The 22,098-nt window shown below is 34.4% G+C and overlaps 1 protein-coding gene across 6 annotated transcripts in view; it reads right to left on the bottom strand.

Annotated features, from left to right (window-relative positions):
* Positions 1 to 22,098, bottom strand: part of Nipped-A (Transcription-associated protein Nipped-A) — a 494,348-nt gene that overhangs the window by 342,875 nt on the left and 129,375 nt on the right. For all 6 annotated transcript variants that reach the window (XM_069825168.1, XM_069825181.1, XM_069825178.1 and 3 more), the window contains exons 13-17: positions 21,016 to 21,326; positions 20,777 to 20,916; positions 13,599 to 13,765; positions 4,928 to 5,073; positions 3,642 to 3,786 (exon numbers count right to left, since the gene is read on the bottom strand). In XM_069825168.1, coding sequence (XP_069681269.1) covers positions 3,642 to 3,786; positions 4,928 to 5,073; positions 13,599 to 13,765; positions 20,777 to 20,916; positions 21,016 to 21,326 — 909 coding nt within the window. The remainder of the gene's footprint in view (positions 1 to 3,641; positions 3,787 to 4,927; positions 5,074 to 13,598; positions 13,766 to 20,776; positions 20,917 to 21,015; positions 21,327 to 22,098) is intronic.

Below are 22,098 nucleotides of genomic sequence, written 5' to 3'. Positions count from 1 at the left end.
GGAGGGAGTCCGACAATTTCAGTTTCGATGATTCTGGTACTTGCTACAGAACTGAATTTTCTCGAAATAACACATAAAAGATTTTCTAAAAGTTGTGGCAAAACTAAATCTTACAACCTTTATAGAAGAATTATGCTCCTCTCCAAAGGCATTGATTATGTAAGAATTACATCATAATTTTGAGCTTAATATAAAGCTACGTCTAACCATGTCCTCCATCAACTTATAGCTTAATTGGCCATAGAGGCAATGGAATTCCAGTGCCATTTTCTTAAATCTCTTGATTCTGGAAGACTCCTTTAGAAATATATCTGCAATTATCGACGTCATTAAAGCAGGCTCTAATTTTATTTCTTCCACAACTTGATGGAGACCATGGGCTCTGCAGGCTATGCTATACAAACTTTGGACAAGGTCTTTGTATTTCTTTTTGTTTCTCCATTACATGAAAAGTTTTCATTACAGAACCCCTCTAAATGCTGACAATCTTTATTGCCAACTCTCCTTTGCCTTAGGCATGTTGATATAGTTCAACCACTGAATGTTTCACTGACTTAATATAGACTAATACATGTATGCACCGAACTCTATGAAACGTTTGCAAGAGTTTGTTATGGAGCGGCAGCTGTGCACAACATATGACATCTATACCTACTCCACGATTCAATCTAATTGCTTTCCGTACTTACTAAACTCCCCCTCCCTATACATCAGAGACAGCAAGTTTGTAGACAGTGACTACTGTTTCTTTCGAAATCACATTTTATGCTGCTTTTCTTTAAGAGGCATAACTAAAAACATTTACCACAAAAAGAACTTAATAAGAGAATATTTTTGAAGTTTAATTATTCGATATATATATTCCACTGACATGACATTGCCAAAAGTACTGAGGTTCGATAGCTGATGTATTTAATGAGATCTGAAGTGGAAAAAGATACAGCTGGACAAATTAAGTCTTAGGTTTTTGTTTTCCTCTGTTATTTTCATTTCACCATTGCTCCAGTAATCACCAAATCATTATCTAATAATTATACAGGTTTTGTACATTAAAATAATGTTAAAAATTATCTTCTCAAAGAATGACATGATGCACTACACAAATCAACAAATTAAAGAGTTTCTGGATATCGTTTCTAATTGAGTAGAATTTTTTCAAAACTTGATTGAGGACAGATTTTGAGAAAATGAGTTATATATAGGATCAGTATGTTTCTTATGTTACTACTCAGTCTGTGAAATCGGATTTCGCATATCACGATATTTGGCATGTCTACAGAACAGTGAATCACAAGAGTTTTTGCATTAACTTGATACAGCATATGTGCTCAATGTGTTCATCTCTTGCAATATGTTCAGGTTAATGTGAAGAGCAAATTATATTATGGTAGGTTAGTGGATCACATATCATACATTCATTGCAGACATGACCTCTTCAATCTCAAGTAATGTAGTGCAAAACAGAACATTCCTAATCATGGGTGTTATTCAATTCTGAAGGATGCATAGCCCTTCTTACCCAATGTCACTCTGCTAACACCATAAAATATTTCACTTTCTCTACAACTGAATATCGAGTGTTTTTTTTTTTTTTTGCATCTAAAGTTGAATTTTTTTTTCCCTTCACTAGAGATTTGGTTTTCCTAGCCACTGTTACTTTGAACTCATTTCTAATTATTTTACAAGATCAACTCACAGTGGATTCCTTTAACTGTAAAGGAATTTCTGATAATAATCAGTAATCATATTCACTTTCAGAGTGTCAACTTACTGTTTTACATATTTGGTCGTCCAAGGTCACCATGTTTGCCAATGGATCCAAGGTTCATGGGTTTATACCTTGCTAAGGACAATGAAATTTGAATGATAAAAATCTTTAGTATGGATTTCTTCAGAAGGCAAGTGAAGTTATGAATCCCTCGTTGTAGATATATTGTATGTAAAAGAACCATGTTCCTTATAGAGTGCTGCAGCAAAATTTGCCAGCAATTTCTCACCCATATTAAAATTTGAAGGAATCTTAATGGGACCATATCACTGCTGTTTTATAGTACAAATATGTATCAATAAACTCATCCCTTGAAATTTATCACTCACCTGTTTTGTGAGAACTCCCCCCTTCCCTCTCTTTTTTCCTTGACTTTGCTAGCTTCCCTGTGCAAATGTCATAGATTTTCATGCCAGGCATAACACAAGTACAGTATTTGCTTCAAACTTAAGTTTTGCAGATTCACTGTTGATAATACTTCACTAAATCAATTTTTTACATTCAATTTCTACTAGTCTTAAATTTGTAGTAATTTTGTGGCCATATTTTCAAAGGGATCACAATGGTTTGTGTTACAGATCATTATTTTTAGCAGCCAGCACTCATAGTAAAATCCATTAACTGCTCACAGTTCATATAATATTTAAATACCACACAAATCAAACAAACCATTACTTCAATTTTACGTTCATTATAGAGCAAACTAATATTCATGCATTCATTGTTTTCTGCCCAAATACAGGCCTTTCACTGCAAACCAGCATTTTCCAATCTTCCCTATTTTCAGTTTTCCTTTTAGTCTCCGCATATGAACCATATATCTTAATGTTGTCTATCAACTGATATCTTCTTCTGCCCCGAACTTTTCTCCTATTCACCATTTCTTCCAGTACATCCTTTAGTAGGCAGTTTCTTCTTAGCCCATGAACCAGGCAATTTCTTTTTCTCTTCCTGATTAAATTCAGCATTATTCTGTCTTCACTCATTAATTCCAGAACAGCTTCATTTCTTATTTTGTCTGTCCATTTTACATGCTCCATTCTTCTCTCTATCCATATTTAAAATGCTTTAAATCGTTTCTCTTCATTTCATTGTAATGTCTATGTTTCTGCCCCATACAATGCTGCCACACTCCACACAAAGCACTTCACTAACCTCTTCCTTAGTCCTTATTCCAAATGTCCGCAGAAAATGCTCCTTTCTCTATTAAAAGCTTTCTTTGCTATTGCTATCCTCTTTTTGACTTCCTTGCAACAGCACATGTTACTACTTATAGTAAACCTCAAGTATTTGAAGCTAGCTACTTGTTCTACTGAAACTACCGGTAATATTAATGTTCCCATAAGAAATGGAAGAAGACTACGTACTGATTAATGTAGGACGCAGGTACATATACATGTTCAGAAAAGATTACTTTTGGAAGTGTAAATGTTCTGGTAATGAAAAGAAATTATTGTCATATAATAAATTAAAACTTGGAACATTATTGTTATGCTGAAATAACTGAATTCTAATATGAGAAAATTAGGTTTTTATATGGTCATGCAAAAAAACATATCCTCATACATATGACATTAGCTGAAAATAAAAAAAATCAAATTTTAAATCTGCACACACACTTTTTATTTTATTTATTTCCTAAGACCGGAAAATAACTGGGTGTTTTACATGATGTAGACAATTTGGCAGGTCAACATTAATTTCACTCTCACAAATATCTAACACCTTGTAAAAATAGGCATTCACTTTTAAATGATAAAGAAATCGAATACAACTTATAAGATATGCAATGGATGATGATATTACGAATGTGACATTGTAGACATACTGCATGACGCTGGAATCTGTGCATAGTAACTATATAACGCTTTACCTTCTCCACAGGAAAGTCTATTGGCTTGGGATGCTCCTGGAAATAAGCAATTATTGCAGGTCCAGGTGTTTCCTTGTCATTGTACTCCAATTTCTGAGGTTCAATCATCATCTTACGGTTACCTCCACCAAACTTCCCAAGTACCCTGTTTAAAGGAATCATTAACATTAATATTCTATAGAAGGATATGTACATTTAAATGCAAAAAAAGCATGTTATGTGACAGATTTAGATTCAATCACATTATTTTATAGGAGCACATACAGCCTGAACTTCATCATTGACAAACTACGGAAATAATCAAATTATCTATTAAAAAATACCCAAAAATACACAAATGAAAGGCATTAAGTCAATTTTTTCAACTTTTCAGGAGAAGGAAAAAAAAACATTATCTCGTGAAGAAAACCAAGTAAATTTATTGAATGTTTGTGATAAGCCATAGAATAATTCCCTAGCCTATGTGTGCCACAATAAAAAGACAAATGCAATGCTTCATACCACATCTCAAAAATTATTTAGAAAAATTGACTTAATGCTTTTTAGTTCCAAAGTTGCTACTTACACTTCATAAATGACTTTACATATTTAAATATTACATGATATTTTAGTTATATTTATTTGTAACATAAATATCACCTACATATATTCAATGAAAAGATTGTTATAAATTACAACTTCTCTTATGATATAGCAAAATATAAGCTAAGTAGAGTACAGTAGAGTAAAACATACAAAGCCACTTACAGCAGCTTAACTTACAAGGATTCCCCTTCAGTTTTTGTTGCTGGCCATTTCAAAATTAAATGAACACAATGCAATAAATTACATCTCTTATGATACAGCAAAATACAAGCTACGTAGAGTAAAGTAGGATAAAAAACATAAAGTCACTTATTACTCATATTATACTGAAACATTAATATCACAAGGTCGCGGGATGGGTGGAAATTGGAAAGCAGCAGCTCAGCTGCTTGGTCAACCTCACATGATGTGATGTGGCACTGAAAGGCAGGAAGACAAGTCCAATTTTGATTTAATGCTTTCAGCTCTGACCGAATCTAATGCACTTGCACATATACTCTTTATTACTCAAGTCTGTAAAAGATGTTATTACGTGAATACAAGGTTAAATACCTTCTCAGATGAAATTATACTCATTTTAATAAAACAAAATATAAACCTTATGCATCTGACACCATGTACTGCACTGTGTAAGTCACATAAAATAGGAATTTTTTAAATTTATTTCAGCACATCCACTCATGCACATCTGTGCTCCTTACCTGAAAGCCACATGAGCAACTTGATCAGTTGGATTCCTCAGAGTACGCCACAAAGCCTGCATCAAGTCTGCTCGGACAGGCTGTATATGTTCATACAAGAAGTCAGGCTGCAAGTTATCCACACATAGTTCCAATGTGCGCAGACCCTTTGAAAGCAAATTAAGCTTGTTAAGAGCACAAACTTTATTGTATAAAAACTATCTTATGTATATTCTTATATTTTTCACAACAAAATATACTTTTCAAATCCTTCATGTTTCTGAATTAGGTAGTGTGCATTTAATTACAAATAAAATTTAAATATAATTGAATAGCCGCCCAGAACAAGGTTGTAACCAGCAAATATAAGATTCTTCAGAAATGGGGAAAAACACATTGTACTGTACAAACTTTCAACTTTTTAGAGCAAGATTGACAATCAGACATGTGTGCTGATTTTAATAGAGTGCAAACATTACACACAGTGCACCATTAACAGTCTGGATCCACGAAAAAGTCACCTTGTAGGAAATGAGGGTTAAAACCTTGTTCTGGGCGGCTATTCAATTGTAAAACACAGGTCATTCCGTACACTGTTACTAGTCTACCTCCACCCAACACTAATTAGGTCTAGATTCCTCAAAGATGTCCTTAATATCAAAGAATTTTTGTTAAATATTGTTACAACGATTTCATCACTAACACACAGAAAAATCAATATTGTGAAAATTGTGGAAATACAGAGATATCCAATGCAGTAGGAACCAGTGTTTGTGCTATTGTCGAGCATGACGTTCATTGCCATGTGCACATACTGAAGAATGACAGTGATGCAATTAGACATATACAGTTTCCTTAACAATTTATGAAGCAGTTAGAAAGTTACCTACTTCCTTGCGAATTTTATGGTAGGAGGTGCTGAAAGTGGCGTCTTCATTGTTCAGACATTTCTGCAGGGAATTAGGTCGGGAAGACTGAGGGGGCCACAAATTCCTACTAATAAGTCTGTCCTGGTTGAACGCACTCTTCATTTCTATCACCACATTTGCTGTGTGAGCTGTGGCAGAGAATTGTTGAAAAAAAAAATGGACAAAATCACGATCCCTGTTGGTTAATTCTCTAAAAAGGGGGTGGGGATAACAAATCATATTCACGTATGTATGAGTATCAACTACTGTCTCATAAACATTGGACCTATGATTCTTTTGCCACTCATGGAGTCAATTTTCTCATCATGGAGGGGCACTTCATGAAGGATATTAGGCTTTTCAAAGCATCAACACTGATTATTTTGTGAATTCACAGTCATATTTATGGAGATGGAACCAAGCCTCGTCCGAGAAAAATATTAAATCTGGGTCTATTTCTCTGTTACATATATTATTCAGAATCCACACAAAATTGTACCCATGGCGGAAACATAGTAAAGATGTGGGATTGCGCATGCTGTTATGATAGCAACTGAGGTGTGTGACATCATCTTCACTGCAGACAGCGATCGCAGCTCATTGCGTTGAGTACATTTTCTTTAACATACTTAACTAGACATTAATATTACAACACATAATGAGTCATTGTGCAGTGTACGGTTGCAGTAATCATCATAGAAAAACCAGAGGCAGTATTATTAAATATTTTTCATTCCCAAAAGATAAAAATCTTCGTGAAAAATGGGAGAATTGTTGCAAACGCCAAGACACTCTACCAAAATCACGTAAGTTCATATTCTTTATATCTTGATACTGATAGAATAGTATGTTTCAATATATTTGTGAGTTGGTTTATCTAACAGATACTAAGTTATAGAATGAAACCAATCATAAATATATTGAAACTTCTTAACTTATCGTCCACATCTGTGGAGTAATGGTCAGTGCGTCTGGCCGCGAAACCAGGTGGCCCGGGTTCGAATCCCGGTGGGGGCAAGTTACCTGGTTGAGATTTTTTCCGGGGTTTTCCCTCAACCCAATACGAGCAAATGCTGAGTAACTTTCGGTGCTGGACCCCGGACTCATTTCACCGGCATTATCATCTTCATTTCATTCAGACGCTAAATAACCTAGATTTTGATACAGCGTCGTAAAATAACCCAATAAAATAAAAAAAAATCTTAACTTATCGGATTCATAACAATGTCAATAAAGGATATGAAGTTTTCAGTACAGCCTACCATACTATGCTTATTTATAAGAACTGACGCTAATTGTAACACTCAATTATTATAATAATATCTAGCTATGTCTTTTCAGCATGTATATGCTCACAGTATTTTAAAGATGATGACTTTGATAAAACAATGCAGCAGAGATTGCTAGGCTATTCACCAGTTCGTGCACGAAAACTTAAACCTGATGCTATACCTACAATAAATATACCTGGAGGCAAACATTCAGCAAATGCGTCAACTAGAATGGAGCGACAAAATAAGAGAGTAAGGCGGAATATTGTGAGAGAGATTCCACAAGCCTCGATAAATGAGACACCAAAACCCGATGAGTAGGTATTTAACATTGGACTTGCAAATTGAGTTACTGAGGCAGAATAAAAGCGTGTGTATTTCTAGGGCTTATTACAATGAAAATATTTTTGCAAGATCTGTTATTTATAAGAATGCACAGATTAACGCAAATATGCGAAAATGTTACTATTGCATGCAGAGGCGAATCTAGCTACTTGGCGCCTCTAGGCAGAGAAAAATATTTCCGCCCCTTATTTCGCCATATATGCGTTATTTGGATCAATTGAAATAGGCCTAATTGTTTCCACATTATTATTACTGTTTCTAATATCGGAAACACCTGACTCAGATACATCACACATTTCACTATTTTCGGTACCTACTGTACTTTTCGCCACATTATTACACTCTGATGTATCTGGACTCGAACTGGAACAAGCTGGCTATGTTTTTTTTTTTTTTTTAATAGCACATCTGCTTTTGCACTTTTTCTCACAATTTTCTCTTTTTTATTGCCTGGTTTTCCGCGAGTTTCCGGTATTGTTGTTTAGTCAACTGTCCGAACACATGTCTGGACCCCACAAGTGACACCATCAAGGCATCACTCATACGGTAACTAGGCCAGGATATAATGGGGTAGGGTGACCAGTCCTTTCCCCCTCCATTGCATAGATCGCTGACTAGTTACATATTACACTAATCAGATTTCAGATGCAGTTCTTCCTCTGAAACATCGTCAAGTGAGATGTACTGTCTGATAATAGCTGTACATATCAGCTAGAACCTCAATCAGAGGTGTTTCCAGTATTGAGAACCACTTAGCTTTTTCAGACTGTCACTCATTATATGAATATTAAAAAAATAAAGAACCTAGGTACAAAAGAACTGCACTCTTTACCATTTCAAAATAAACTGAACTGCCAAGCGTCCGGCTGATAGCCTACAATAGCTGACGGTATTTTCTTTGAATTTAAGTCTGAATGGGCACTCTTATTACAGAGTTAGCGGCGTCTCTCAGCAGAAATCAGTTCTCCTCTTCCGTCAGAAGTAATTACGACATTAGTTAGAATAAAAAAATTATTAGAATTAAAGAAATTAATAAAACAATAAAAATGTCTGGAATTTCAAAGAGAAATATTATAAAGAAAATGAAAAAAAATTGCATAAGAATAAGTATTTACTTAAAAAAGTGGGATTTAGAATGGTGAAATTATATTACGTCGTGTGTGGAATAGTAAGGTAAATAATGTAGTAGACTATATTATGTCTCCAATAGCCTAAATATATAAAAATATTTGTTTACTATATAATGACAAATTATTCCAAGAAATGCATATGCATATATGTTAATGAAGGTTCAAAAGTACATATTTAAATTCATGTATAAAATAATGCATGTTATAAATAATTGTATAGATCTAAGTATGTATATATTTACTGCACATTGTATTGTAATTATTATAAACGCACGTGTATATTACAGAAGGCAATTATTAATGACACACTGCCATATCGCATTTTTTTAAACTTGTTTTAATATGTAATAGATCACAATTTTATTACATTATCATTTCAAGGTAGTCCCTATTGTACTTGAATTCATGTATAGCTAATATAATGTCTGTGTTATATGGGCCTAAGTTTATGCATATTTATAGCATAATGTATTATAATTATTATAAAAGTACGTGTATATTACAGAAGGCAATTATTAACATTGCACTACCATATTACATTATTTCTTGACTATTGAATTTAATTTATTGTTCTCTATTTTATAATGTTATCACTTCAAGGTAGACCCTATTATAGCCTATACTGTAAATATTTACTGAATACACAAACCATGATTTTTATTTATTCACTAGCCATACCCGTGCGCTCCACTGCACCCGTTAGAAATAAATATAAATTAATTACATAATTAAAATAGGACATTTGATCCAGGGAACATTCGTGTTTGATAGAAGGATAAATCGTTTAATATGTTAATTTAAATTGTATTTAAAATATTAAAATGCGATCATTTTGATCCAGAGACCACTCATTTGGTGCAATGACAATTCTTTTAACATGTTTCTTAATTGTTATAACCAATTATTTTTGGAAAAGCGAAAATCAACATAAAAATTTTGGCTACAGATTTATTATTATGTTTATATTATATTATATTATGTAAAAAGTGTGTTGATAACGGATGTACTCGAATTAGAAAGTTTTTAATTTGTTGTGGGAGCTCTTGAATCTCAGGAGGAACAGCTTTTACAACAGCACAACATAATCTGCTTGGCTCATTACCCATTTTTTTTTTGCATTGCATTTATTGCATATATATTTTATGTATTTTAACACGATTCAATTGAGCATAGTTAAAATTTGAATTATACAATAATAGATTGCTAAGCTAACGTACTATTACTGCATACGAAATCAATACACTCTCGTTGTTCGTTAATTCTCTGAGATAAAAATGAATATATTCATAAACATTATTTTAAGAAATACAGGAAATGAATATACAGAATAACCTATCAAGTTTTCTGTGCATAAGAAGCTATTTTAATCTTACCTGTCCTCAATTCACTCACAAGTTACTGTAATAACATTATAGCATTATGTCCATCCAGAGAAACTGCACTTTCCAATGATGAAATAATAATTAATTATACAAATCGGTTAATTTAGCTTCCGATATTACTTCATACAAACACAGAAACATTGTCTGTAGGCTATGTTTCGTAGCTTTCGATTGTTGTGTCCAAGGCCCCTTATAGACGAAGTCATTTGTTTTTTATTTCAATACACCGCCTTAGATGGCAGTTATTTTAATTTTAAAACTCATTTATCTCATTAAATATCAGTCCTATCAAAATTTTTCAAAGAATAAAACTTATCAGAAATCATTTTTAAAGAAACTTTTGTTATGTAACATTTTTCACAAAAATCAATAATAAGCGAGATATTTCGATTTATTTAATTCAGACCCCCTTATAACCCCCCTTTTAAATAATGTATTTTGAATGCCATATAGCCTAAAATCTAAGTTACAACGAACTTAATTTATATTCCAATTTTCATCGAAATCCGTTCAGCCATTATCGCGTGAAAAGGTAACAAACATACATACAGACAGACAGACAGACAGACAGACAGACAGACAGACAGACAGACAGACATACAAACAAAAATTTCAAAAAAGCGATTTTCGGTTTCAGGGTGGTTAATTATATATTATGTTAGGACCAATTATTTTTGGAAAATCGAAAATTACCAGAAAAATTTCGGCTACAGATTTATTATTAGTATAGATTTTAATCTATGGACGCAGATCTAACCATTAACAATCTGTTATGTTGACTGTGTCATTCGAGTACGGCCTGCACTGAAGGTGACGTCATGCGCAGACTGAACGAAAACGCGCACAGATTGTCCCACACCTCTACTATGTTTCCACCATGATTGTACCCTAGTACAGTATCACACAGCTGAGATTCTTGTGCCACAATTATTTTATATTGCATCAACTTTAACAATTTTGTAGTTCTTCACATAAACACACAAGTAAGTTCCGTTTGTTGTGAAAGGAGCCAAATGGATTTTCGTAGAATTTATTTATTTTATTTATTCATTTATTTATTTAACTTGGTAGAGATAAGGCCATCAGGCCTTCTCTTCCCCTCTACCAGGGGATTACAACTACAATATTAAGAATGCAATTACAATTGATATTAAATTTACAGATACAATAAAAATCAAAGTACTAAAAGATTAACTGATTAATAAAAGCTAGACAGTTTATTGTAAAAGTTAAGAAGAGAGAAGCATTTCTTTTATTAACTAAGTACAAATTAAACCTACTCTACGCAGTAAGAAAATGCTTAATAAGTTTGCTTTTGAACGCTACTAAATTCCGACAGTCTCTGATGTCACTGGGTAGGGTATTCCACAAGCGCGAGAGCGAGATTGTGTATGATGATGAATACGATGATGTCTTATGTGTTGGTATGGCTAGTATGCGGCTATTTTGTGTGCGTGTGAAGAGATTATGATATGATGACAGGTAACTGAAATGGGAGGCAAGGTAGGTAGGTGTAGAAGTTTGAAGGACTTGGAAAAGGAGAACAAGAGAATAAAAATTTCTACGTTCGTTAAGCCGTAGCCAGTTTAGAGTTTGGAAGGATGGGGTAATGTGGTCTGCGCGACGGACATCACAGACGAAGCGAACACAAGAATTATGAACACGTTGTAATTTTTGCGACTGGTTGACATTGAGGTCAGTCAGTAGAAAATCACAATAATCGAAGTGGGGCATTACTAGTGTTTTCACTAGTATTTTCTTGAGTGATAGCGGAAGGAATTTTCGAATGCTGTTTAAGGAATGTAGTATGGAAAGCACTTTTTTTGGTAATATGGGTTACTTGGTTATTCCAGTTTAAATGCGTATCAAAGTAAACTCCAAGGTTTTTAACACAGGAAGCAAAAGGGATTATTGTGTCATTTAACTTGACTGGAAGAGCAGGGGTAATATTGTATAATAGACGTTGATGTCCCACTAGGATTGCTTGTGATTTTCTTGCATTGAGAGTCAAATCAAACTTTCTGGCCAATGCAGATATAGATTCAAGGTCCTCGTTAAGATTTTGTATTGCGTCATTGAGTGAGTCAGGGGTTGTACGGATATAGATTTGTAAATTGTCTGCATAGAGGTGATACTTACAGTGCTGTAGAGTCGAGGGGATGTCATTTACGTAAATAGTGAATAGTAGTGGTGATAGAACAGATCCCTGTGGAATTCCAGAATCAATGATACGCCATGAGGAAGTTCGACTTCCAATGCAAACACACTGCTGACGTTCGCTGAGATAAGAGGAGAACCAAGAAACTGTGCTTTCTGATAGTTGAAGTGATCGTAATTTTCTCGTCAGTAAATCGATATTTACAGTGTCAAACGCTTTACTGAAGTCTAGTAGTGTCAATATTGTAATTTTACGTTCGTCCATAGCTTTTTGGATGTCTTCCGTTACTTCCAACAGTGCAGTCGCTGTACTGTGTCGAGTCCTGAAACCTGACTGATGTGTGTCCAAGAGTTCATATCTGTTTAGGTAGTCAATGAGTTGTCTGTGTACTATCCTCTCTAACGCCTTCGATAAGGTAGGTAGAATACTAATAAGTCGATAGTCGTTGGGGTAGTCAGAGTTTTAACTTTGGGTATAGGGTACACAAAGGCATTTTTCCAAACTTTAGGAAAAATGGATGTCGTCAGCGAAGCGTTGAAAATGTGTGTCAGTGTTGGTAAGATTACGTCAATAAGTTTGTTTATCATTGCGATACTAATGTCGTCAGAACCTATCGCTTTGGATTTGTTGCGTTTAAGAGTTTTCTTCACGTCAATAGGTGTAACGTATGAAAAGTAAAATCTGTCTCTAAGTGGGTCAACTACCTGAGGTTCTGCCATTGTCTGTCGCTGTGTGTTATGGTCAGTATTGTTAGTTGGCGGAGTAGTGAAGTGTTCATTGAGGCGTTCTAATGAGATGCTGATTTGTTGTGTCTGTCCTTTTGTATTTCCAAATCCCATTGAGTTAATATTTTTCCACATATTCCTAGTGTTTACATTTGACCCAATTAGTCCGTGCATATATTTCAGTTGTAGAATTGTGCAAGGAATGACCAAAGCCATTTAATGCTTCTTTCGGGATAAGCCTATGTTGTCTGTTTGATTTCTTAACCTGAAAATTTATTATACTGGAAGGTCACAAAGTGGGTGTACCCCCATGTATTCTTATTTAACTTACTTTGTGAATGTTGGTACCCCCCATGTTTATATTGGTACAACGCTACCATGGTAACTGTGCAGTCATCATAACATTGTGATAGTAGCGACCTCCTCCCAATAAAGATCAACACTTAGGCACACTGTATCAGATGAACTCAGCAGAAAAGAAACTTTCATTTCGAAAATGATTTCAATGCTTCATCACAATACTCTCTCTACACACTCCATAATAATTAATTAATAATTAATTCATTGTAATTATAATTGTAATTGTATTCTTAATATTGTAGTTGTAATCCCCTGGTAGAGGTGAAGAGAAGGCCTGATGGCCTTATCTCTACCAGGTTAAATAAATAAATAAGTAAATAAAATAAATAAATAAATAATACAATAAAATATAACACTTGCCTCCAAAGGAAAGACTTGCTTCAATTTTCTGCTTCAGAATTAAACTGGCATACCTGGCTTATGAGTGTGTGGGAGCCATTCAGTGCTGACACAAGTGGATCCATCAGCATGGGTAAATAAGGCAATAGAGAACTCAGGCGCACAGGAACTGTGAGGCACAACTCCACGAACAGGTCCTTCATGTGTTGTTTGTGCAGACCACTCTGCAGACTGTTCAAACCTAACATAACATTCACAATGTGCATATACAATAACTGTTTGTGCTAACTTTAAGAAATACAGATTACAAAATCCTAAGAAATTTCATTTCTCCTGCCTGAATTCTACTCATGTCCTTCTTAGCCATGGCCCAGGTCTCAGCACCAAACGTAACTATAAGCATGTAATAACATTTATACACCATATTTTTTTATTTCTTTTGACACCTTCGAGTTCCAAAAAAATATCTACTGTGTTATAAAATTCGGCACCTAGTCCAATCCTGTTAGTGGTTTCTTGTTTAATTTTTTTCTTGTGTATGAAATCCTGCATCCTAGATAATCTACTTCAACTTCTTTTAAAACGTGATTTCCGATCTTACAGTAACCACTATCTGACTGTCCTCTTCCAATCTTCATAACTAAACACTTCTCAAGATTTAGATGTAGGCCATATTTTTCTAATTCTCCCTGCCATTCTTCCAGCTTTTTTTGTAATTTCAATTTATTTTCGTCCCATATTAATATAAGGTGGGGCATGGGATATTACCTATTTTAAGTTGGTACCAGGGCCGAATTTAGGTATAGTGACGCCCCTAGAAGTGCTAGAATTTGCTACCCCCCAACTCTCACAAACAGTTTATGAGCAGCTATTATACAGGTCATGTTTAGTTTAAATTAGTTTTAAATGAAATGTTACATTTCAGAAAACAATAAATTATTGGAATCAAAATACATGCATCTTGCTTGTGAATCATAAAGATTTCCTTCGCACTTTCTTCACAGAGAAAGCATTGATGATGTCATCAAAGTCGAACTGACGAAGCACATCAGACTCGATGCAAAGAAATATATTCAAAATTACTCATTGTTGAAACAAAATTGATTTGTGAAAGGCAGGTTGTGGTTTATTTTTAAGCAATGGTTTTGTTGGTGACATAATTATTACGAGTATTTCTTACTTCGACAGGAAGTATGAAGTAAATTAAAAAATAAAAATCCAACTCTTTGCAGAATAAACTTTTCATATCGAATTATCATAGGCGGGGTTATGGTGGGACATGGGGGGGGGGGCACTGCCCCCCCACACTTGGCCGAACTCTTTTTTTTCTATTAATGTTAGAAAATATTGAATTTAAAAGATTTTTCTTGCTTTTGTTTATGATTAAGTTTTTGTGCTTAAATTGACGAATTAATGTCTTCAGATCATGTGTCTGGATTATAATATTTATTTTAAATTTCTAAACATATAAGAATTTCTATACCTCATTTGGGGAATGGAAGCATTGTAATGTTTTTTGTAACAGCTTGTACCGATGTGTTAGAACTCTACAGGTTCAAGCAGCCACTTGGAGAAATATGAATAACACACTGCACAACAATGAAGAAAAAAGAAAAGTGATTCCCATATAATGTGTAAACTTAAAGACGAGATTAAATAAAATAGAATTTACATTTCATATTACATCTTGCTTTCTTAAATAAACAGATCAAGTAAATGTAAAATTGGTCCACCGCTGTGGAGTAATGGTTAGCACGTCTGGCTATGAAATGGCGGGCCCAGGTTCAAATCCTGGTTGGGACAAGTTACTTGGTTGGGGATTTTCCGGGGTTTTTCCTCAACCAATTAGCAGAACTGCTGGGTAATTTTCGGTGTTGGACCTTGGACTCATTTCACTATCATTAATTCACATGTCATCATCATCCATACCATAGCCCAGGTTAAGTTCACAGTGCGGCATACTGTACTTGTAAGAGCGTGGTCGTTCGGCTTCCTAATCATTCACAGAATAGGAGTGGTAAGCACAATAAGCCTCAGGCTGCAGTGCAAGCCTTTGGGTCCCTTCTCTGTATAAGAAGAAAAAAAATTGTCTGTATATTTTGTTACAATTTTACTTCATTTTACAATATCTTTATTGAATGATCATATTCCGATATACTGTACCTAGGTCAAGCTATAATGGGGGAAGAAGATAAATGATGTCCCCCATAATCTCGTTATATCGGGTTTCTATGGTTTTGCTTGCCCTCCCCCACCCCCCCAAAGAAATGGTTCTCCCTCCGCCTATGCGAATTATATGGTGCACATGCTGGAAAGTGATTAAATAGTTTTGTTGACAATATGTTATATTGGAAATGAACTGAGAGTTGTGGTTACTATTCATAGCAATAATGTAATAAATACACATCCAATTTGATTTTCAACAATACATTCTTGTTTATACAAGCAGTTAAATTTAAGCAGTTGATAATATAACATGATACTGGCATTACAATATAACTATGCAGCACACTTTTCTTTTACTCTAGCTACGACCATGACAATGCGATAACAAAACAATATCCGACTTCCACAAGGTGTTCAAGAACAAACTTAAGAAAAGATTTACAAACAAGTGTTTTAAAAACAAATTTCACTGTAAAATGAAAATAAAAAAAAAGAAGAGAGAGAGAGAGAGAGAGAAATGCCATTCCCCTGGAAATTGCCGCCCTAGATAACTGCCTAGGTTGCCTAGGCCTAAATCCAGTACTGGTTGGCACCAAAGGTTAACCACAACAATACAGCAGACCCTCATCAATCTGAAATCGGATAAACTGATCACTTGGTTAAATCAAATAAAACTGTTTGGTCATAACTGAATTAATAGACATAAACCCACCACTTAACCGAATTTTGGATAAATTGTAGTATGAACTGAAATTCTGCCTATTCCAAAGTTGTTCCTCAGCTAAACCGAACATACTGTAGGCCTATAACGTACAGGAGCATTTCGTCCTTTGGGGCTTTCAAGGCTTAGCCATGTTGATATTTATTTAATGTATGTAATGTGTATTTCAATTATTGTAGCCTAATTCTAATGCACACTAATATAGTATAAATAATGTCTTGTTCCCTTAGAATTTGACTGGTGATGTGAGATCCTCCTACAGCCTACATAGCAGCTCTGGACATAGTCTCTTTTGAGAATACCGTCATGTTGAGGGCAGTATTAGTCAAACCGCAATTACTGATTTTTTAATGATAAGAAAATAATATTCCCATTAGTTTTCTGCTGTATGTATTCATTATTCTTTGTTGCAAATTTCATTGCTTGAAATAGGCTATCTTAATTCTGACTGACACTTCAGCCTGTTACAGTACCTTTAAAATGTACTGCAGCATTGTATTGCACTTATTCAGTAAGTAGGCGTATTGTCACTGAATTGTATTGCTGAAATGATGGTCAGAAGAGTATTTACTGTACGCAGTACGAATTCTAGGAAAGTTTATTAATCATTAAAAAAGAGTCAGAAATAAATATTTTGTAAGTATGTATTTATTTATTGATTGCACCATTTTTATGAAACAACCCTGGAATGCTGACTACTCACAGTCAACTGAATAAACTTATTTTGCCATTTGAGATGGTAGGGACCTATTTTTACCAAAACCTCGTTAGGTCAAACTTCGTTAAACCAAACTGATTCTTTTTCAGTTCCTTGGAATTCAGATTAACGAGAGTCTACTGTATACATGGCGCTATTGTTACTGTTGCATTGGTACATGTTTTGGATTTAATATGCAACATGGCTAATTGGAGTATTCAACTTCGTGTGTTTGCAGTTGATAGTTACACGAAACACGAGAGTGTGATGCATGTGCAGCAGTCATTTCGACGACGATTTGGAGATAATCAAGGCAGAAGACCAGTTCAAACTCGTAAAACAATTCTCTCAGTTCAGGTGCAATGTAGAGAGAACTGAACCAATGAAAACTGTACGCACTCCTGAAAATACTGAAAAGGTGAGAACTGTATTACAGCAAAGTCCAACTCGTTCAGCATGAAGACATGCACTCACTCTAAACTTAACGAATAGCAACCTATGCCACATACTGCAGCTTGACCTTTCGTTGCATCCTTACAAAATGCTAGTTGTTCAACAACTAAATGCTAATGACAAATTGAATCACAGCAATTAATTCAACAAGAACAAACCTCCATCTTTAATTTTTTGGGACACAATACATCTTACCTCCATAAATATGATATAATGATGATGATGACGATGATGATGGACTGTTACGGTCCACACAAGTTTTCGGTCCATCTCTTCATTAGATTCCCAGTTGACCTCATGCCTCTAGGTTGGTAATGCAGGAATGCATGAGGAATTCTAGTCCTAGACATATGTCTCACATGCTGATGTCAGTTATCTTGATAGTGACATATGTCTGCTAGTATAGAGTTCATTTCAAGTTCCTTTAAGATGTCTTATTTATTTTATGGTCCCACTTGGTACAGCCAGCTGTTCGGCGCATGAATCTCATGTCACTAGCAGTGATTTTACTTGCGTCACATTTCCTTAGAGCCCATGCTGCACTTTCATAGCGCAGGACTGGTTGTGCTAAGGTTTTATACTGATGAGTTGCGGGTATGTTGCTGAACTAGAGATGGTTTCACGATTCTGTTTATGATGCCCAATGATTTATTATACTGTAAAATTTTCTCATGAATGTCTAAATCTACTAAGAAAGATAATTTGTAGCCAAGATATTTAAATTCTTTAACTCTTTCCAAAATAATTCCATCAATATAAATCTTGCTAGGAATGCGCTCTTTGCCACAAAAAGCCATAATTTTAGTTTTTTCGGTAGAAATTTCCATAGAGTAATTTGTCTGCTATGAGTTTCAAATTACATATGGACCTTTGTAAATCGTCCTCTTAACAGGCTAGCAAAGCTAAATCATCTGCAAATAACAATGCATCCAAATTTAAATTGCGGTTTATTGGTATGTGACCATGTCTTGTTTTCCTAAATTCACGTATCATGGCATTCCTATATATGTTAAATAGAAGAGGGGACAGTAGGCTTCCTTGTCAGACACCAGAAGAAACCATCTTCCAGGCTGACAATTTATTTGCAATTTTAATTGAGATTAAAGTATTTATATATATTATAAATATTCTGAACAATTTGTTGTAGGATGCAATCTTCTACTAATATATTCAATAAGATGTTGCGATTTACATGATCAAAAGTTTTTTTGAAGTTCAGAAATGCAATATGTGTTTCTACATTAAATTCTCGATTTTTCTCAATCAAAAGTTTTATTGTGAAGTACCCATCACAGCATGATCTGCCTTTCCTAAATCCATTTTGTTCTTCTCCCAAAATGTTCTCATAATATTGATATAATTTAGTTTATATTAAATTTGGAAATATTTTATAACCAGTATTTAATAAACTAATTCCTCTATAATTTTCACAATTCTTTCTATTCCCTCTCTTGTAGAGTGGTATCAGAAGTGATTTTGACCACCATTGAGGAGGTCCTTTCCATTCCAAATCATGATGAGGAAGTTGTGTAATCTGTGCAAAAGTGGTTCACTCCAGTTTTTAAACAATTCCATGCCTATGTTGTCTTCCCCTGGTGCTTTATGGGTCTTGGAATTACTGAGTACTGATATAACTTCATCTAGTTTAATATGTTCTATGTCAGAATTTTCTGAATGTTGCGTAGTCAAGGGAAATGTGTCTTGACTCCCTAAGTCTTGATAATATTGTAGCCATTTATCTTGATATATTAGATTAAGGGAGGTGGACTCTTTATTGTCATTATTAAAAAATTTGAGAATTTTATGTCTGGAGTTGAGGACGTGTTACTTCATTTTCTAGAAAAGAAACAAATTCATTCCAAGATTATCTATGATATTTACGTACCTCATGTTTAGCAATTGCTCTTTTGAAGTGATAGAAAGCTTTGTCGTTTTCTTTCCCTTTGGTCAAATATTTTGTATATGCCTCTCGCTTTTCCCCAATGATTTTTTGTATGTTTTCATCCCATTTCCTTAAACCTCGTTTTCTTTGCCATTTCTTTTTAGTATCAATGCTCTCAAATGCTGCTTGTTTAACAATGTCTGTAATGTTCTTCCATTCTTCTTCAACTTCTTCACTTAATGGTATGTTGTTATTTAACCCACTCAACCTGTTGTGATATAACCATTTAGTAGAGGGATCATGTAGCAAATGGACTTTATATGATGGTTTGCAAGTTATATTTGTAGGTAATGATAATAAAAATAGATGATGATAATAGTAGATGATGAAAATAATATTAATCATCATCATCACGAACGTTTAGGTTCAGAATTGTTTCAGCCTGTTCCTGTGGATCTCAAGGTGCCCCTGATCTTTCCAACACTATCTCAGTCTTCCCAGATCTCAGTGTCCTCGTAGTTGGTATACTTACTTACTTACTTATGGCTTTTAAGGAACCTGAAAGTTCATTGTCATCTGAGCAAGATTAATCCAGTCTCTATAGTCATATCCCACCTCCCTCAAATCCAGTTTAATATCCTCGCATCTACGACATTCCTAATGTTCCTAATTATGTCAGGTAAAGAATACAGGATAAATAAGTAATAAATAGAATATCAGAACAGGTTTCTCATTTCCAAAACCTGGGATGTGACATCACATATGAATATGATGAAGAAAATGTTTTTAGAATGTTAGGCCCTACCAGTATATAATTATTATCAGTGCTTCAAGAGGATCTGCTTATTTTGTAGAAGTAAGTAAACTTGTTATGTTATAATACGTTCTAGAACCATAGTGAATAATGGATTAACTGTCTGGGACAAAAATACCTTATAATATAAGATCCTACAAAATAATTGGAAAATTAGGGGTTGTCTTATATTCAGGTAAAAATAGTATTACAAGATGTAAACAAACATCTTAGGTATATCAATAATTTAACCACCATTGCTTTCATTATTAACATTATAGTTCCAGCAGAATTAGAGCATTTCTTTCATGGGCACAGAAAGTAAGTCCCATTCCAACGTTTTGAAGTGTTAAGTGGAGGTTTAAAACCCAAGTTTTGTAGTACACTAACAGCAATGGATTTAACATGCTCCGTTATTTACATTTATTTAATCTATTACAATGTACATTTACAGTTTCATTTTTTTTTTCTCCAGCATTTCAAACCTATTGAATAAACTACTTAAGCTTGTGGTAAATGTCATACAATTACTGCAATTACCTTGTAGAAGATTAGGCAGCAGAGGAAGGAATTCTTGATATAAAAGATCGTGACTGCCACCGCCAATAGAACGAAATAATGCACGGAGCAACAGGAAATAATTGTATGGCTCTTTGGCACTCATTGCTAGTTCCATGGATCTAGAAAACATCAACATAATACAAATAAAGTTAATCGAGAAAGAGTAAGTTTAAATATCATACGTTACATTCCAGTGGATATCTGATAGAACAGTTCACCTGTTAACAATCTGGTGAAGATGAGGTCTCAGCATGTGTTCGTTTTCGGCTGGAAACAAACTCACACTCCCAAAAACAAGTTTGAAGAGTTTCAGATAGAGATTGCTGCGCTCCACATTGCTTCCCATCTCCTCCATTCTTTCCAACAAATATTCCACCAGCACAGTTGCAAATATGGGAGAAGTTGTTGGGTTTGAAAGGAAAGAATTGCCAACTATCTGCAGTGCAAAATTACGATAGATCCGCTCTACCATATAGTCAATTGTTGTAGAGAAAATCTCCTGGAATGTTTGTGGATTCATCATGGAGAACTGAAAAGAAAAAAAAAAAAGAAAAAAAAAAAAAAAAAAAAGAAATAATAACAAACTTTAGTTGCGTGCATTAATTTGAACACAAGCTATTCATCACCTGAAGCTGCAAGTAGTATGTTGGTTTCACAAAGCCGCAAATATTTCAATGCTGTAAGTAGTAAGCAATTTTGTTGTTTGAAAGTGTAAGCATTGGTATGCATTTAATAACTTACACTCAGCTTCAAATGCTCCTGGCTGTTAATACTGATTCCTCGAAATTGTTACTTCAGTAAAATATTAATAAAATAATTTTCACACACTTAAAAACTTCTATTCAGGAAAGCATATATTTTTTTTATTTTTAAGAGATTTCATTTGTGGTACAACAAATTCAGTCATGCCTTTAACTTATGACCATTCCAATGGGATACGGTTTTTGGCCTTATTCACTAAAGCTCTCCAAAAACTTCTATCTTGAGCAGCATCTTGAGGGCCTCTAGGATGAAATTATTACCCATTTAGTCCTTCCACTGGAGTCGTGGCCTACCAAGTGCTCTTCTATTTCTTGATAAATTCTCAGTTCTAAAGGAAACAATAAGAAACCTTCTCGTCCCAAAACAAAGTATTCTGAACTTCGATCATTTATCTGTAACATTCCCCTGTGGGAGTAATGTGCAAAAATTGTAGACAACTTCACTGGTTTTGGTGCACCACGAAAAGTAAATCTGTATGTGGTACCAGTATGGTTATTGTTATAGCTGTTGTTTTGATGATGATGATTATTATTATTATT

This window comes from Periplaneta americana, chromosome 1 (genome assembly GCF_040183065.1).
Source record: "Periplaneta americana isolate PAMFEO1 chromosome 1, P.americana_PAMFEO1_priV1, whole genome shotgun sequence".
Lineage (NCBI taxonomy): Eukaryota > Metazoa > Arthropoda > Insecta > Blattodea > Blattidae > Periplaneta > Periplaneta americana.
Note: the sequence above shows the minus strand (reverse complement) of the source record. Positions and strands in the feature narration are given on the sequence as shown.